Below are 15,253 nucleotides of genomic sequence, written 5' to 3'. Positions count from 1 at the left end.
CGCAAACACTGTTAGATTGAAGTTTTTCCCTTTCTCTCTGAAGGACAAGGCCAAAAGCTGGCTGTATTCTCTTAGGCCCAAGTCTATTGGTACGTGGGAAGAAATGACGACGACATTCTTCAACAAGTATTTCCCACCATGGATATGTTAAATCTATGTCTCCACCATGGATATGAAATCTATGTCCCCACCATGGATATGAAAGTTGGCGCCTTGTAAGCTATTTCTACGATGGACTCACAATCCGAGAACGCCAATTTGTTGAGATGATGTGCAATGGAGATTTTCTCCAAAAGGATCCTGACGAAGCTATCGAGTACCTGAATGAGTTAGCTGAGAAAGCTCATACTTGGACTGGGCCGAGTGCTACTGAGAGCACCAGTAGGTCCCGACCAGTTGGAGTTTATCAATTAAGGGAAGAGGACAGTCTTAAGGCCCAAGTTGAAGCTTTGACGAAGCAAATTGAGGCCCTCAAAAGTAAAGATAGTAAAGGACCCTACATGGTGGCAAGGACAGAGGCACATGAGCCTTGTTTAGTTTGTGGTGGAATGGGCCATCTAACTCAGGATTGCCACACTTTAAGTGAAATAAGAGGGGTATATGAGGAGCAATGTAATGCATTGGGCACATACAAGAAGCCTTACGGACCTTTCTCAGAATCTTACAATCCTGGTTGGAAAAACCACCCAAATTTCAGTTGGCGAGATTCGAACCAACATGCACAATCATCTGGAGGGCAATGGAGATCAGAGCAACAATCTCAACCACCAAGGACATATTCCGCGCCTCAGAATAACATGCAGCCGAAGGGAATTCTCTAGAGGATACCCTAAAAGCTTTTATGGACGCGCAAAATAAGACAAATCAAAGGGTTGATTCAATGCTCACGCAGCTGGTGGAAGAGAACAAGGAAATAAAAAGCCAGATCACAAAGTTGACAGAATTCAAGAGTGCGGTAGATTTCCATCACAAGCCCAGTCTAATTTGAGGGGACAAAACATGGCTCAAACTTCCAACTCTGAAGGATAAAATATCAAGGAAGTTAACGTCATCACTACTCGAAGTGGTAAGAATTCAGACACGCCATTAACAAGTACTACCACTTTGAGTAATGAAGAATCGGCTCAGGAGAAAGAAGAGCCAACAAAAATTCCGGTAAAGGTGCCCTTCCCCCAGGCTCTCCGACCTGCTGGGAAAGTGCCGGAAAACCAAAGTGAGATCCTGGAGCACTTGACACAATTAAAGATCAATATTCTCTTATTACATGTGATCAAGTAAGTGCTGGCTTACGCCAAGGTTATAAAGGATCTGTGCACTATAAAGAGAAAGCACCATGTCAAGAAGACTACATTCTTGACGGAACAAGTGAGCGCGGTGATTGAGCAGAAGACACCGCTGAAGTACAAAGATCCTGGCTGTCCCACCATTTCCTGCACCATTGGGACACGCGAATTTGGCCAAGCATTGTTAGACCTAGGATCGAGTGTTAACCTCATGCCTTATTCAGTCTACTCGCAATTAGGTCTTGGAGATATTAAGCCCACATCTATGGTTCTGTAACTGGTCGATCGATCTATTAAGAGACCATGAGGAATAGTGGAAGATGTGTTATTGCAAGTTGATAAGTTCTACTATCCTGTGGATTTCGTTGTTTTGGACACTCAGTCAGTGGTTGATGTGGAGTCAAAAATCCCGATCATCCTTGGAAGACCATTCCTCGCGACAGAAAATGCTCTAATTAATTGTAAAAATGGTCTAATGAAGATCTCTTTTGGGAATATGACTCTCGAGGTAAATGTTTTCAACATTGTAAAACAACCACAAGGAGACGATGAGTGTCACCAAACATTCTTGATCGACACACTTGTCGAGGAGGAGGTTCTGCTACAAAGCAACTCTAAAGATCTTGAAAACCTCCTCCAAAATTCTGAATCTGAAAGTTCCGGTCCTTATGAGTTGGCTAACATTTCTGCCATTTTTGACAACTCACAGGATAGAGGAATTAAGTTTAAGCAACTGTGTTTCGAGGAACTTCCACAAGGGAGAGAGAAACCAAAGCCTTCCATCGAAGAGACCCCTACAGTCAAACTTGCTCAACTACCTGAAGGATTGAAACATGCATTTTTGGGAGTCGGTGATATCTTTCTTGTTATCATTTCTTCCAAACTCGATGCATCACAACAGCAGCGGTTGATCAATATGTTGCAAAAGCATAGGACTGCATTGGGTTGGACGATTGCTGACATTAAAGGGATCAGTCCTTTGATTTGCTCCCATCATATTCATTTGGAAGAATGAGCTAACCTGCGAAGAGATCCTCAAAGAAGATTGAATCCAACAATGAAAGAAGTGGTGAAGAATGAGATTCTCAAGCTATTAGATGCTGGCATCATTTATTCTGTTGCTGATAGCAAGTGGGTTAGCCCAACCCAGGTAGTGCCAAAGAAATTGGGGGTCACTGTGGTGGAAAATGAGAAAGGGGCTCTAGTTCCCACAAAGGTTGTGACTGGTTGGCACATGTATATTGACTATCACAAGCTTAACGCCGCCACTCGCAAAGACCATTTTCCACTTCCATTCATCGATCAAATCCTAGAACGAGTGGCAGGTCATCCTTTCTATTGCTTTCTCGATGGCTATTCAGGATATTATCAGATAGAGATAGCATTAGAAGATTAGGATAAGACAACATTCACATGTCCTTTTGGCACTTATGCCTTTCGGTGAATACCATTTGGACTGTGTAATGCCCCTGCCACATTTCAGAGGTGTATGATGAGCATTTTCAGCGAGATGATCAAAAAATGCATGGAAGTGTTCATGGATGATTTGACAGTCTTCGGAGATTCATTTGACACATGCATTCTCAACTTAGAAGCCGTTCTACAAAGATGTGAAAAGAAAGGTTTTGTGCACAATTAGGAGAAGTGTCATTTCATGGTATCATCCGGCATAGTTCTTGGGCACATTATTTCTGAAAGAGGAATTGAGGTCGACCGCTCTAAGGTTGAACTCATTTCCAACCTGCCCACCCCCAAGGCCGTTAAAGATGTCCGATCTTTTCTGGGGCACGCCGGATTCTACAGGAGGTTCATTCAGAACTTTTCATCTATAGCGAGACCGCTAAGCAACCTCCTAGCAAAAGATGTTGTGTTCAACTAGACACAAGAATGTGAGGAAGCAATTCGAACACTCATCGTAAAAATGACTTCTGCCCCTATTATGCAATCACCAGATTGGAGCTTACCTTTCGAGATCATGTGTGACGCAAGTAACTACGCTGTGGGGGCCGTTCTTGGTCAACGGAGGGAGGGGAAGCCTTTCGTTGTCTACTATGCAAGTAGTACTCTGAATAGTGCTCAAATGAACTACTCTACTACTGAAAAAGAGTTGCTTGCTATAGTATTTGCTCTCGACAAGTTTCGTGCATATCTGATTGGTTCACCTATCACCATCTTCACAGATCATGCCGCCCTTAAGTACCTTCTCTCCAAAAAAGATGCTAAGGCGCGTTTAATTAGGTGGATCATTCTCCTGCAGGAATTTGATTTGACAATCAATGACAAGAAGGGAGTCAAAAATGTGGTGGCAGGCCACTTATCTCGTCTTGAATTTAATGATTCCGCCGAAATTCCTACTATTAGAGATGACTTCCCCGATGAACATCTCTTCGCCGTCACTAAGATGCCATGGTATGCGAACATTGTTAACTACTTGGTGACGGGCGAGATTCCATCTACCTAGGGTGCACAAGACAAAAGGAAGTTTCTGGTCGAAGTTCGTAACTTTTATTGGGATGATCCCTATCTTTTTAAGTACTACCCTGACCAGATCATGAGACGATGCATCCCGAATGATGAAGTGTCTAGTGTCCTGAACTTTTGCCACAACGATGCATGTGGCGGTCATTTTTCTGTGAAGAAGACCGCCGCGAAAATCTTGCAGTGTGGTCTCTATTGGCTCACTTTATTCAAGGATACCAATGACTTTTGCCGTTCCTGTGAGAGGTGCCAAAAGCTAGGTGCTTTGTCCCGTCGCCATATGATGCCCTTGAACCCGATTCTCGTAATAGAAATATTCGATTGCTGGGGGATAGACTTTATGGGACCATTTCCACCTTCTTTTGGATTTTTCTACATACTCCTCGCTGTGGATTACGTGTCTAAGTGGGTAGAAGCCGTGGCGTGCCGAAACAACGATAACACTACTGTTGTAAAGTTCTTAAAGGAAAATGTGTTATCTCGATTTGGAACGCCGCGTGCCATCATCAGTGATCAAGGCACCCATTTCTGCAACCGTTCTTTTGAGGCTCTAATGCGCAAGTATGGTGTGGTTCATAAAGTTTCAACTGCCTATCACCCACAGACAAATGGCCAAGCTAAGTTAGCCAATAGGGAGATTAAGCAAATTCTAGAAAAGACGGTTAATCCCGATCGTAAGGATTGGTCTTTGCGCCTTCCGGACGTACTTTAGGCATACCGCACTGCTTACAAAACCCAACTTGGGATGTCTCCCTACAGGCTTATCTTTGGAAAAGCCTGTCATCTACCTATAGAGCTCGAACATAAGGCTTATTGGGCTACCAAGGCCCTCAACTTCGATCTCAGCGCTGCAGGTGTCAATTGGAAGCTCCAACTTTCCGAAATCGAGGAGTTAAGGAACGATGCCTATGATAATTCCAGGATCTACAAGGCAAAAATGAAAGCTCCTGAGGAAGAACTTCGAACCGAATCAGCGGGTTCATCTCTATGATTCCCGTTTACATCTCCACCCCAGTAAGTTGAGGTCGCGGTGGACTGGCCCGTTCATAGTGAAACGCGTTTTTTCCAATGGTGCTGTCGAGGTTGAAGACCCAACCGATGGGAGAATCCTTAAAGTAAATGGCCAGCGTCTGAAAATTTACTTAGAGCGGGTGAACCAGGTTGAAGAGATCATTCTCGACGACCCCGTTTACCAGCCCTGAGTAGTTTGCTCACATCTCCTGTATCATATTTTTATTTTTTATTTTCTTCGTTTCTTTTTACATTTTTTTTATGTGTGTGTTGGGGAATCATATCAGGAAGCTCAAGATGTGCTCATATGTGGAATGCTCATCATCCAGGTGTCTTCTTTCTCTATATTTACATAATTTTTGACACTGAAGACACTGTCTGATTTTAGTTGGGGGTGGTGGGCATATTCATGCGTAAGAGTGATTTTTGTCATGTTGATATTTGGGTTAAAATTTTTGCAAAGTTGTCTGAGTATGATTCAAAATGATTGGTTTAGGTCGATTTTTGCTGTCTTGGTTGCTAAGAAATGACTTCCAGAGTTTCTTTTTGCACGTGCTAAACCTTGTGGTAAGATGGATGTTAATGCATGTCAGCTGAGAAAATTCCCGAGTTTAAGTGCCTGATTTTTAGTGAGTCAAGAGAGTAGAGAAAATGACTTTTGAACTTTCATTGATCTTTTGAGCTGGTAAAATCACTATTAGAACATCATTACATGGTTAGTGGTATGCTTGGTGCATATGCTTGAGGGATGGAATTTGGGTTAGATAGGAATGATCTTATGTAATAGAGCATCATTTCTTATTTTTCAAAAAAAAAAAAAAAAAACTGAGCAAGAGCAACATTTCACAGATCCTGTAGTTTGGTGTTAATCACATTCGATGCTATATAGCTGTTTGTTAAAAGAACACCTTTCTACATTCACTTAAAGTTGTCTCTTGCCAAAAAAAAAAACAAAAAAACAAAAAAAAATGAAGTAATTTTCCTATGCATTTTTTTTTCTTTGGCTCTTTGATAATTTCTGTAAATTTCTGTTTGACCCGAATGAAATCCCAAAAGTTGGTTGTGGTAAGAATGGTGGAATGTTCTAGTAGTTGATTAACCTATCTTTTGGTCAATGTTCGTTTGACTGTTTATCCTAAATTTGACCTTCCTCACACTGAGCGTTGATTGTTCCGCTCCCAACTCCATGAGAGAAAACCTTTACACTCAAATATTTCTGACACCCGTGAGATCAATGGAGTTGAGACTTTTACTTAGTGAATTTTTCAAAGCTGCATGTGTTATGGTCAGTGGTAAGAAGGTTATGGTTTCGAGTACACACACACGACTCTAGAGTTATGACTAAAATAATCTTGATAGTATCTTTTGACTTCTCACTGACAGTTTGTTTGAAATACCAAGGTGACTAAGCTAGTTGAGACTCAGATTTTCTTTGTGACATGATTTCTCTTCCGCTTGGATTGCTAGAGACTGGCAATAAGCTGGTTGGGGGTTATGATTAGTGCATGAAAATGCACCCCGAATACTACTTTTGATTTATATGATATTAAAATATTTAAGCTTTAATTAAACAATTCCATCATTTTTATTCATAATATTTTTAATTGAAATTTGTCTAGTTTTTGCTTAATTATTTACAGATAAAAAGTAGTGTAAAAAGCTACACAAAAATAAGCCATGAAAGACATGTTTTCAAGTTTCAACCAGCCGAGCCATGCCTTTTAGCCAAGCCGATCAGAGAGAGAGAGAGCCGAGCAGCTTAGCCGAGCCAACATCAGCTCGTGGGCCCACCACTCAGCGCAGGAATTCGCACCCGTTTCTTCCCGCCATCTCACACCTCGCGCGTCACCAGCACGCCGCACCTCACAGGGTGCGTTCCTTCCATGCAGCCATTAGCGCGCGTCCAAGCTTCAATCCGCGTGGGTCCTGCACGACAGTAGCAGACCTGCTGCCTTCTCCGCGTGCGCCACTTGTCCAACGCGGGTCCTCCACTCTGACCGCGCCAGCATACGCCAACCAATCCGCATGCGACACGTGGCACGTTTCCTCCTCACTTCCAATCACGTTGCGACACGTGTCCCATTTGGTGCTGAATCCGAATTCCTTCCCAAAAAATCAGAGGAAATTACCAGATTTCTTCCCCAAATCAAAAATGTGATTTCTCCTAATTTATGTGTAATTTTATTTTGTTTCCTTTTCTTTTGTAATTTTCTAGTTTTACAATTTATTTCCTTATTTAACAGGCAACTTCTGAACACTATAAATAGAGGGGTTGGCCTAAGGTTGTAGGAAGTTTTTAATATTCAGTTTTCTGTCGTCTTGCTGCCAGTCTCATATTTTCTCTTTAGAACTTGTGAGAATGTTTTGCAAGATAGGCTAGAATTTTCTTGGTGAGGTTAGAGATGAACTTCTGTTGAGTGACTCAATTTGGGATTTTGATTCCTTGTGCTGTAAAGTTTAACATTTAAATGAATTAAATCTCATCTATTTTTCTATTACTTTTCAAAATATTGTGTGCCAATTTTTATATAAGTTCTGTCACGCTTTTCTTATGTAATTATGTCACGCATTGTTTTGTTATTCAAATTATTTTACAAATTGTCTTTTACTGCAATATTGTCAAATTGATATATTGTCGATTTTGGATAACTTGTACTAATAATATTTTCTGAGCCAACATAGAGATTTAATTTATTCGATTCTTTTATTTTGTGAATCAAAACTTGAATTGGTGAACGAAGCATTAGGGATTCTCGACACCTTACCGTTTTCTTCATACAGATTTTCTCCTTTTTATTTTATTTGCAACAAAAATCCCCAAAACTCTCTTTTTTTTTTTTAATTCACTTTTCTCTAACACTCTTATTCTATTAGTCATTCTTGTTATTTTGTTATCTTTCCGTGGATACGACCGCCCTTCTGTGCTACAATTGACCACTTGTGAACATCACTTTTAGGCGTTAATCACTGTGTCTGTTTACGAAAACTTTCCTCTGGAACTTCACGACTCATTTTTTGGTGCAGCCAAAGACTTACTTGATCTTCCGGATGAAACAAAAATGCGGAAAACCGGTGACAGGCCTGCCAGCATAGGATATGTTCCACAACGCCCCACAGCTCCTCTCTATGAATCCATCGGAATCGATAGCCCACACACTATTGAGCAAGTTGAACGGTTTACTAACGTTATGTGGCCCCAAGGAAATGATACTTTCAGGTATATATATATGACGTTATATATGTTTGTAATCTAGTTTTTTGCTGATCGTGTATGGTTATAGTATCTAATTTGGTTAATTTTCTATGCTGTTGTAATAAATATATAAGTGCATATATATATATATATATATATAACTGTCTTTTTAAAAAAGCTTACAAATTAGGACACAATTATCATTTATGTGTATTTCTAAATGGTTTTTGGATCTCTCTTGGGTGCTGCTGTTGTTTAATTGCCATGCATGGCCTTTAGGCTTGTCGAAGTTTATTCTCCATGATCTTTGTATTTGTATTCCTTTTTCAGAATGTTTGGTCGTCCGTCATAGAATATGGTTTTTTTTAGGGGTACCAATCTAGTTAGGATATTGTTTTAAAATAAATAACACAAGCATTAATTGTTTGAAAGTGTTCACTTTATTCCTTCTAACTTACGTTTCTTATTTATGCGAATTAGTGATGCTGTGCATTCCTTCTCAAAGCGACTAGTAGAATTCGCTGAAATGGTCACAAGAATGGTCTTTGAGAGCTATGGAGTCAACATGAGGCTGTTCAACACCGTGATGGAATCAACCTTTTACATGCTGCGCATGTTCAAATACAGAACGCGCCTCGCGAATGAGATGAGTAATCTTGGATTGGGTTCCCATACAGACTGTAGTTTTATAACAATACTTCACCAGCATCACGTTGATGGTTTGCAAATAAAAACGAAGGATCATCGATGGATTGACGTGAAACCCGAGCCTTCATCTTTTATAGTCTTCGCCGGAGATGCACTTGCGGTACGTCACACATGATGATTTAGTAAGAATCCTTTAAAGTACTATCAGTATTGAGCACCACTGTTAATAGAATGCGGGCGCACCTGTAGACTCTATGTTGCAGGATTCGCTTTCTATTAGCGAGTGGTACTCAGTACCATCGGTTTCTTATAACATTATTTCTTTTATTACCTTTCTCTTCATACGATTCATAGAGAATTTCAGTAGCCTAAGAAACGAAAATTACAGTAATATTATTGGTAGTTTAGTAATATGGATTTAGTTTCAAATTTATTGGTACAGTAATATTTTTTCATAATTAATCATGAGTATTTGAGTTACGCTTATACGATCATGTTGTAAGACACAAAAATCATGCTTAATTTGTCAAAATGTACTTGAAAATAAAGATTAATTAAAGAAATTGAACACAAAGATCTGGATTATTCTCTTTAGGCGTGGAGTAATGACAGAGTACGTGCTTGTGAGCATCACGTGATTATGAAAGAGAACAAAGTTAGACACAGCACTGGATTGTTTACATTTATCAAGGGGTTGGTGCATGTTCCCAAAGAGCTAGTCGACGATGACCATCCGTTAAGATATAAACCTTTTGATCATTTTGGATACTTCCGTTTCTTTATTTCTGAAGAAGCAAAGAAATGTACTGCACCTCGTATTAAAGCTTACTGTGGTATAGATAATTGATCAGACGTACGTCTTTTCAACAAGACGCAAATGTTCTACGTTTTTTAATCTATTTCTATACCGTACTCTGTATCTCGTATACTACTGGTAGCTGTATTAGTGCTTGTGTTTCTCTGTTTATGTAATATTAACGCGATGGTCATGAACGGCGTTGCACGAAATTTCTACATTTTATGGCTGCCTTCTTTGTATCTCAATACTATCCTACTAGTAGTTTTGACCTCAAAACTTTTTTGGTTTACATTAATTTTTCATTTTTGTGCCGTTTTTATTTTTATTTTTTTTCTTAATTTGTCTCTCTCTTTTTTGTTTTGTTTTTGGGTTAGAAATTAGAAAAATATCTTTTGGAATGAGTTCACGGAGCACTTACAAGTATTATATGTATTTAATTTATCAATGTGTGCCCAAAGACAAAATTAATTGGGTACTACAACAGGATCAAATATGCAAAACACTTCATGTGTTTAGTCAGAATACCATATTTGTTTCTTTTTATTTACAAATACACAAAATTTGTCTAACAACATGTTGGGTTAGGGACACAAATTAATTTTAAGAAAGTAACAATTTTGTATTTTTAAGTAAGTTACTGTTTTTTTTTTTTTTTTTTGACAAGGATTATTAGGAGTATATAAATAAGTATTATTAGAATTCCAAGCAAGGATAAAGTTTGAATTTGATTCGAACTCCAGTCAATTATTTTGTTTTATAAATGTAGTTTTAGTGGTGATTTTTATTCAAATCTTTTCTGGATTCATCCGAATAGGTTTTCTCGTCATCTCACTTGTAGAACTTACAAAGTCATAGTTAAGAGATTGGAAAGAGAATTGACCTAGTGGAAAAAGGAAAAAATTTAAAATAATTGAAATGCTTGATCATCCAAGAGTTTTTTTTTTAATTATTATTTTTTATTTTCTAGATACTAATAGAAGAGAATAATTTTGTGATAGTTATTTTATATAAAAATATGAGATGGATTCCAATGATTTAAGGAATATTTTAAGGACGCATTCTGTTGTGTTCTACACTTTTTTTGTTTCTTTCAAACAAACAAAAGATTGGTCAAAGTTCCAATTTGATCCCTTAAAGAAGTTCAAGTTTTATTCAGTTTGAAAATTTATGACATTAAAGCCCATACAAAAGTTATAGTTTTAACCCAAAATTTTTGGGTGCTATATAGAATCACATTCAAACCCAAGAAAAAAAAATCGCAGTGAAACTGCTTCGCATATCCAACCACCGTTCCATTCCCATTAACTCTTCTTCAAAAGCATGAAGGAATCAAGAAGTTTCCATAAATCCTTTGCAGAACCTCATGAACCAAAAAACAAAAAAAACAAAAAAACAAAAAAAAAAAAAAACAAAACAAAAAAAAAAACAAAAAAACAAAAGAAAAAAAGAAAATCCTTTGCTAGTCCAGGAGCGTCATTAGCATCTCCATTCGTATTAACTTTAATTCCTCCAAATAAACTTTTATTTGGAAAAAGAAAATAAATTAAAGAGGAGAAAATAATTAATTGGTCACTAGGATCTTAAGAAGGAAAAAAGAGATAAAATGATCTAAATGTAAATATTAGATGATGATGCGTTAAATAAAAGGGAATTTCTCTAATAGAATCAATAAAAAATGAAATACTGATAATTCACTATTTTCAGTCGTCAGATCTATATATAATGGTGTATGTGAAATTAATTTATTATTTTTCTTTTTCCTTGGACTGTTGGACACTCTTGTTTCAACGTTCCTCATTATTTGAGATAAGTAGAGAAGAACCAAAGCAACAAGGATAAATTATATTTTTACCTCCCCTCCCTAACTTTAGGATAAATTATCTTTAAACTTTTAAAAGTGGTCTATTCACTTTTCAAATTTTAAATTGTCAGCGAAAATGCTCCATCTATTACATTCCGTCAATGCATATCACCAATTTTGAGTATAAAACTTATTTTATGTCACCGGTTAATATCTCTCTATTTATTTAAACAAAACATGTATGTAATATATATTTTGGTTTATATATTTCGTGAAACGGACCACTAGTAATTATCAAAAGGAGTAAAAAAATGTAAATTTTAATTAAAATTATTTTCTAAGTTCCTCGTAAGAATGTATATAATTACTTTCTTTTTTTTTTTCTTCAAAAGTACGTAGTACCAGTTAAGGATATTCTACCATAAAACTGTCCAAAAACTTCTACGTGTTGGTACAAATTTATTGTTTTAAAAAATCTTATACAACAAAAGAAAAGAAAAGAAAAGAAAAAAACAAGAAGAAAGCACGCACAGAAAAACGACGCTAAACTAACAATTAACGTGAACTTTAAAAAATTGAGATTAATATAACACAGAAACGACATCAATAAGAAACGATAATTATGAAATGAAAATTGACATCAAATAGAGTCGTAAAAATTTGAGTGACGAAAAGGACTTGAAGCCTTGATAAGATTCATGGGTCTGCTATAACATTTGTTTTCATTATTTTCTATTAATCTCAGTACTATACGCAAGCATTATAGACAAAGAAACAGACAAATTTTACATCATTGCCAAATTTATTCGCAAACCACTATATAATAACACAACCATTGGACATTTTTTTTTAATTGGAAAAGGACTTTGAGTACTTAAATTATTCTTAGTGAAATAGAAACAGGGAAAAAAAGGCAACTTTAATCCTAACATACATGATATCATGTGATTAAGAAAATGTAACATACAAATATTATAAAATGTATTTGAATTATGTCTAATTTTTTTCAGTTTAGTCGCAAATAGGGTCTTATTCTATGGAATCGAACCCGTTTGGTAGAACTTTTTCTTTTACTTTTAGCCAGTAAAAGAAGAGTCCAAATAGCTTAATCGGTCAAAATTATTTTTAAATTTTCTAATAAGCAATAAAAGTGTTAGAATTAAGTTTATGATGCCTTAATTAAAATCTGGTATATGTTTCAAAGTCTATTCATAAGTCTTTTTTTCAAAAACCACAATTTTTAACTTTGACTGAAAGCTCTTCTAAAATAACACTTTTAGAGGCAGTTTTTGGACTTAAGCTAAAAACAACTTTTAGGAAGCTTTTCTAAACAGACACTTCTTCTTCTAGTACAAAATAACATACGTAACACCCCAATCCAACAACTTTATATTTATATCATTTTTGTTTATTAAAAAAAAAAATGTTAGTACATTTGACCCTAAACTTGTCGTGGTTTTAGCACATTTACCTCTCTAAACTTGTCATTGTTGCAATATGCCTCATTTTGACTACGATTCTGTAAAATTAGTGTCAAAAAATCACATTCAGCCAAAAATTTTAACATTTCAATTCAAATGTAACACAAGTATTTTAATATCTCTTCTTTTCATTATTTTCTAATACTACGCAACCAATATATAATAGTTTACAATTAGCCCTCTTAGATTTGATTGTTCATCTGGTGTCCCGATGGTGTTGTAACACAGTTTGAGACACGACTTAATTAATTAAGATATGCATTAATTATATTTAGTTGCTGAAACAGAATAAAGTGCAGAAATAAAAAGAACACGTAATATAATATCGTAGTTCAGTGTGCACACTTATATCTGCGGGGTCATACCCAGACAGTAAACAGTTCACTATGTTCCAGAAATTACAAACACTGACGGACTTATTCACATAGGACTCCCTCCTAGACCATGACACCGCTGTGACGAATCTTCACAGTGATGTTATTTACCATGCACCACACGTTTTCTATTCACCCGGTGAACTTTATTCGACCGTCATAGCTTCCTCCCGAAAGCAACAAGCCTCTCTTCCAAAAGACGTAATGATTAACACTCAAATGCTCTCAAAAGCACATGCGTCTCTCTGAATATTTCTCTGTTAAAGCTCTCAAACTCACAGACTTTTCTCTAGATATTTTCTCTATTAAATCTGTACCAAGTGAGCTAAACACAAGTCCTTTAAATAAGGCTTTCAAAGCTACTCGAGAATCTCTCCCCTAAAGATCTTTTTTTTTTCTCCATAATTCTCTCTTAGATTATTTCTACAAAGTCTTCTCCTCAAAATATCTGCACAATCTCACCAGTAAACTATGATAGTGAAAAAAAATAAAAAGGTGAGAGAGCTCAGAAACAATTGCTTTCAGGGACAACATAGTATATTTACCACTGCGCCTCCATTTGGCGCCATATTATACGCCTATAACCTCGTGCTTTAATAATAATAATTATTTCCGCTAATTATTTTTCAATTATTATAGCATCAATTAACATTCCGTCCTCTTTATTTAAAAAGATAAAATCTTATAAATATTCCATTATTCTTGTTGTGGCATACGCGCCATGGACATGCAATTTGCATTCTGAGCTTGTCTTCTTGAAGGTGGATCATTTTTGAGAAGATAGAGTCCAGAACACATCTCAGCACTGTCAATCCTCTTCCTCGAATTCAATTCTTGAAATTCACACAAATTTGAGAAAAATTTAGACACTCTTCTGATGTCTACGCATACTTTTACTGCAAGGGGATCCAACCACACGACCTTATCTTGAGTGGGAGATATCACGGCCAACATTCAAAGTCCTCCTCTATTGTATGGCATGAAGAAAGTGCGTCGGGCATTTGATTGTAATAAAAATGTACAAATGACGTTTGTGTGCCGCTCTATATCCAGCTCCGCTTGGTCTAGAATGTAGGACGTGAGCATTGGGGACATGAAACCCCAAGGTCCTAGGACATTCTCCTGATTGCACACATGTCACAAGTGACTACATGAAAAACGAAGAAGTTAGTTATACATTTAATAATAAATAATAATTTATTGTAAAAAAATAATAAGAATAGTTATATTACCACATGTAAGATATGATACACACAAGACTAAATTCTTGATAGTTGGCAAAATTTACCAAACAGTGGGCTACATAATTCCCTTAACGGAAAATGTACCAAATAGAACCACTTATAGCATGAGACGTAGCTTCTTTAAACATCTCCGATAATAGCAACTTCAAGGGCTCTTGAAGACGGTCTTCGAACTGCATTGACGACATTAGCTGCATCCGACACAATCACACAATGAGAGAAACCACTTCTCTCAAAAGAATATCACACATAATCTCTTTTCAAAGAAACTCCACAAGAAAATCTCTCTAGAAAATCTTCCATAATTTTTTTCAAAATAAAATCTCCACAATTTTATCTGCTTCATTATCTCACTTAGACTTTCTCTAAACACGCTGATCAGATAAGCCTCCTTTTAATTTAAAACACCAAATCCCATTTGAACTTTTAAACCAAACCTAATGCTTTAGTCTACTTACACCACACCTCCACATTTGTAGTATTTTAACGTTCAAATCCCAAAGCTTATCTCACGAAAATCACTAACCAAGTGTAGCCAAATAATCTCTAATAAATTCAAATATGTAACTCTTGAACTTGAATTTAAATCTTCTCCATACCATATTCGGATTACTTCACAAAAACAATCAAATCCGAATTAATATTGACTTGCAAGCAATATGTCCATTTAAATTTGAAACTAAATCTATATTACTTTATCTGCATATAAGCCATCTTCCGTTCAAATTCAAATCACCCTTTTTAATCCTGATATGCACATATCACAACTCAATAAAATCTGCAACTTAAACTTCAAATCTGATTCTGAATCTTTTTCTGCAATCTAAAATCTTGTTGAACCTGTTTTTTAAATTTTTACAAAATTATTAATAAATTGCCAACTAATAAAAATACTTAATAAGCCCGTCCAATAATACAAGTAAGTGAGAAAGAAAATCATT

General features: G+C 36.5%; 1 protein-coding gene across 1 annotated transcript; it reads left to right on the top strand.

Moving 5' to 3' along the window:
• The first annotated feature begins 7,831 nt into the window (after positions 1–7,831).
• On the top strand, positions 7,832–9,460 carry LOC21402410 (probable 2-oxoglutarate-dependent dioxygenase AOP1.2). The gene is made up of 3 exons (XM_024174709.1): positions 7,832–7,989; positions 8,446–8,773; positions 9,209–9,460. Exons 1-3 carry the CDS (start codon positions 7,832–7,834, stop codon positions 9,458–9,460), a joined length of 738 nt encoding a protein of 245 aa, XP_024030477.1.
• The last annotated feature ends 5,793 nt before the right edge of the window (positions 9,461–15,253 follow it).

Source organism: Morus notabilis, unplaced genomic scaffold (assembly GCF_000414095.1).
Source record: "Morus notabilis unplaced genomic scaffold, ASM41409v2 Scaffold151, whole genome shotgun sequence".
NCBI classification, from domain to species: domain Eukaryota; kingdom Viridiplantae; phylum Streptophyta; class Magnoliopsida; order Rosales; family Moraceae; genus Morus; species Morus notabilis.
The sequence above is the reverse complement of the archived record's forward strand: the minus strand, read 5'-3'. Positions and strand labels throughout refer to the sequence as shown.

What these genes read in the sequence shown, in the direction of transcription:
- LOC21402410 (XM_024174709.1), top strand. Translation starts at nt 7,832, where the DNA reads ATGCGGAAAACCGGTGACAGGCCTGCCAGCATAGGATATGTTCCACAA. An exon ending in CAAGGAAATGATACTTTCAG is followed by an intron (nt 7,990 to 8,445) that starts GTATATATATAT and finishes TATGCGAATTAG; the next exon opens with TGATGCTGTGCATTCCTTCT. An exon ending in TCGCCGGAGATGCACTTGCG is followed by an intron (nt 8,774 to 9,208) that starts GTACGTCACACA and finishes TATTCTCTTTAG; the next exon opens with GCGTGGAGTAATGACAGAGT.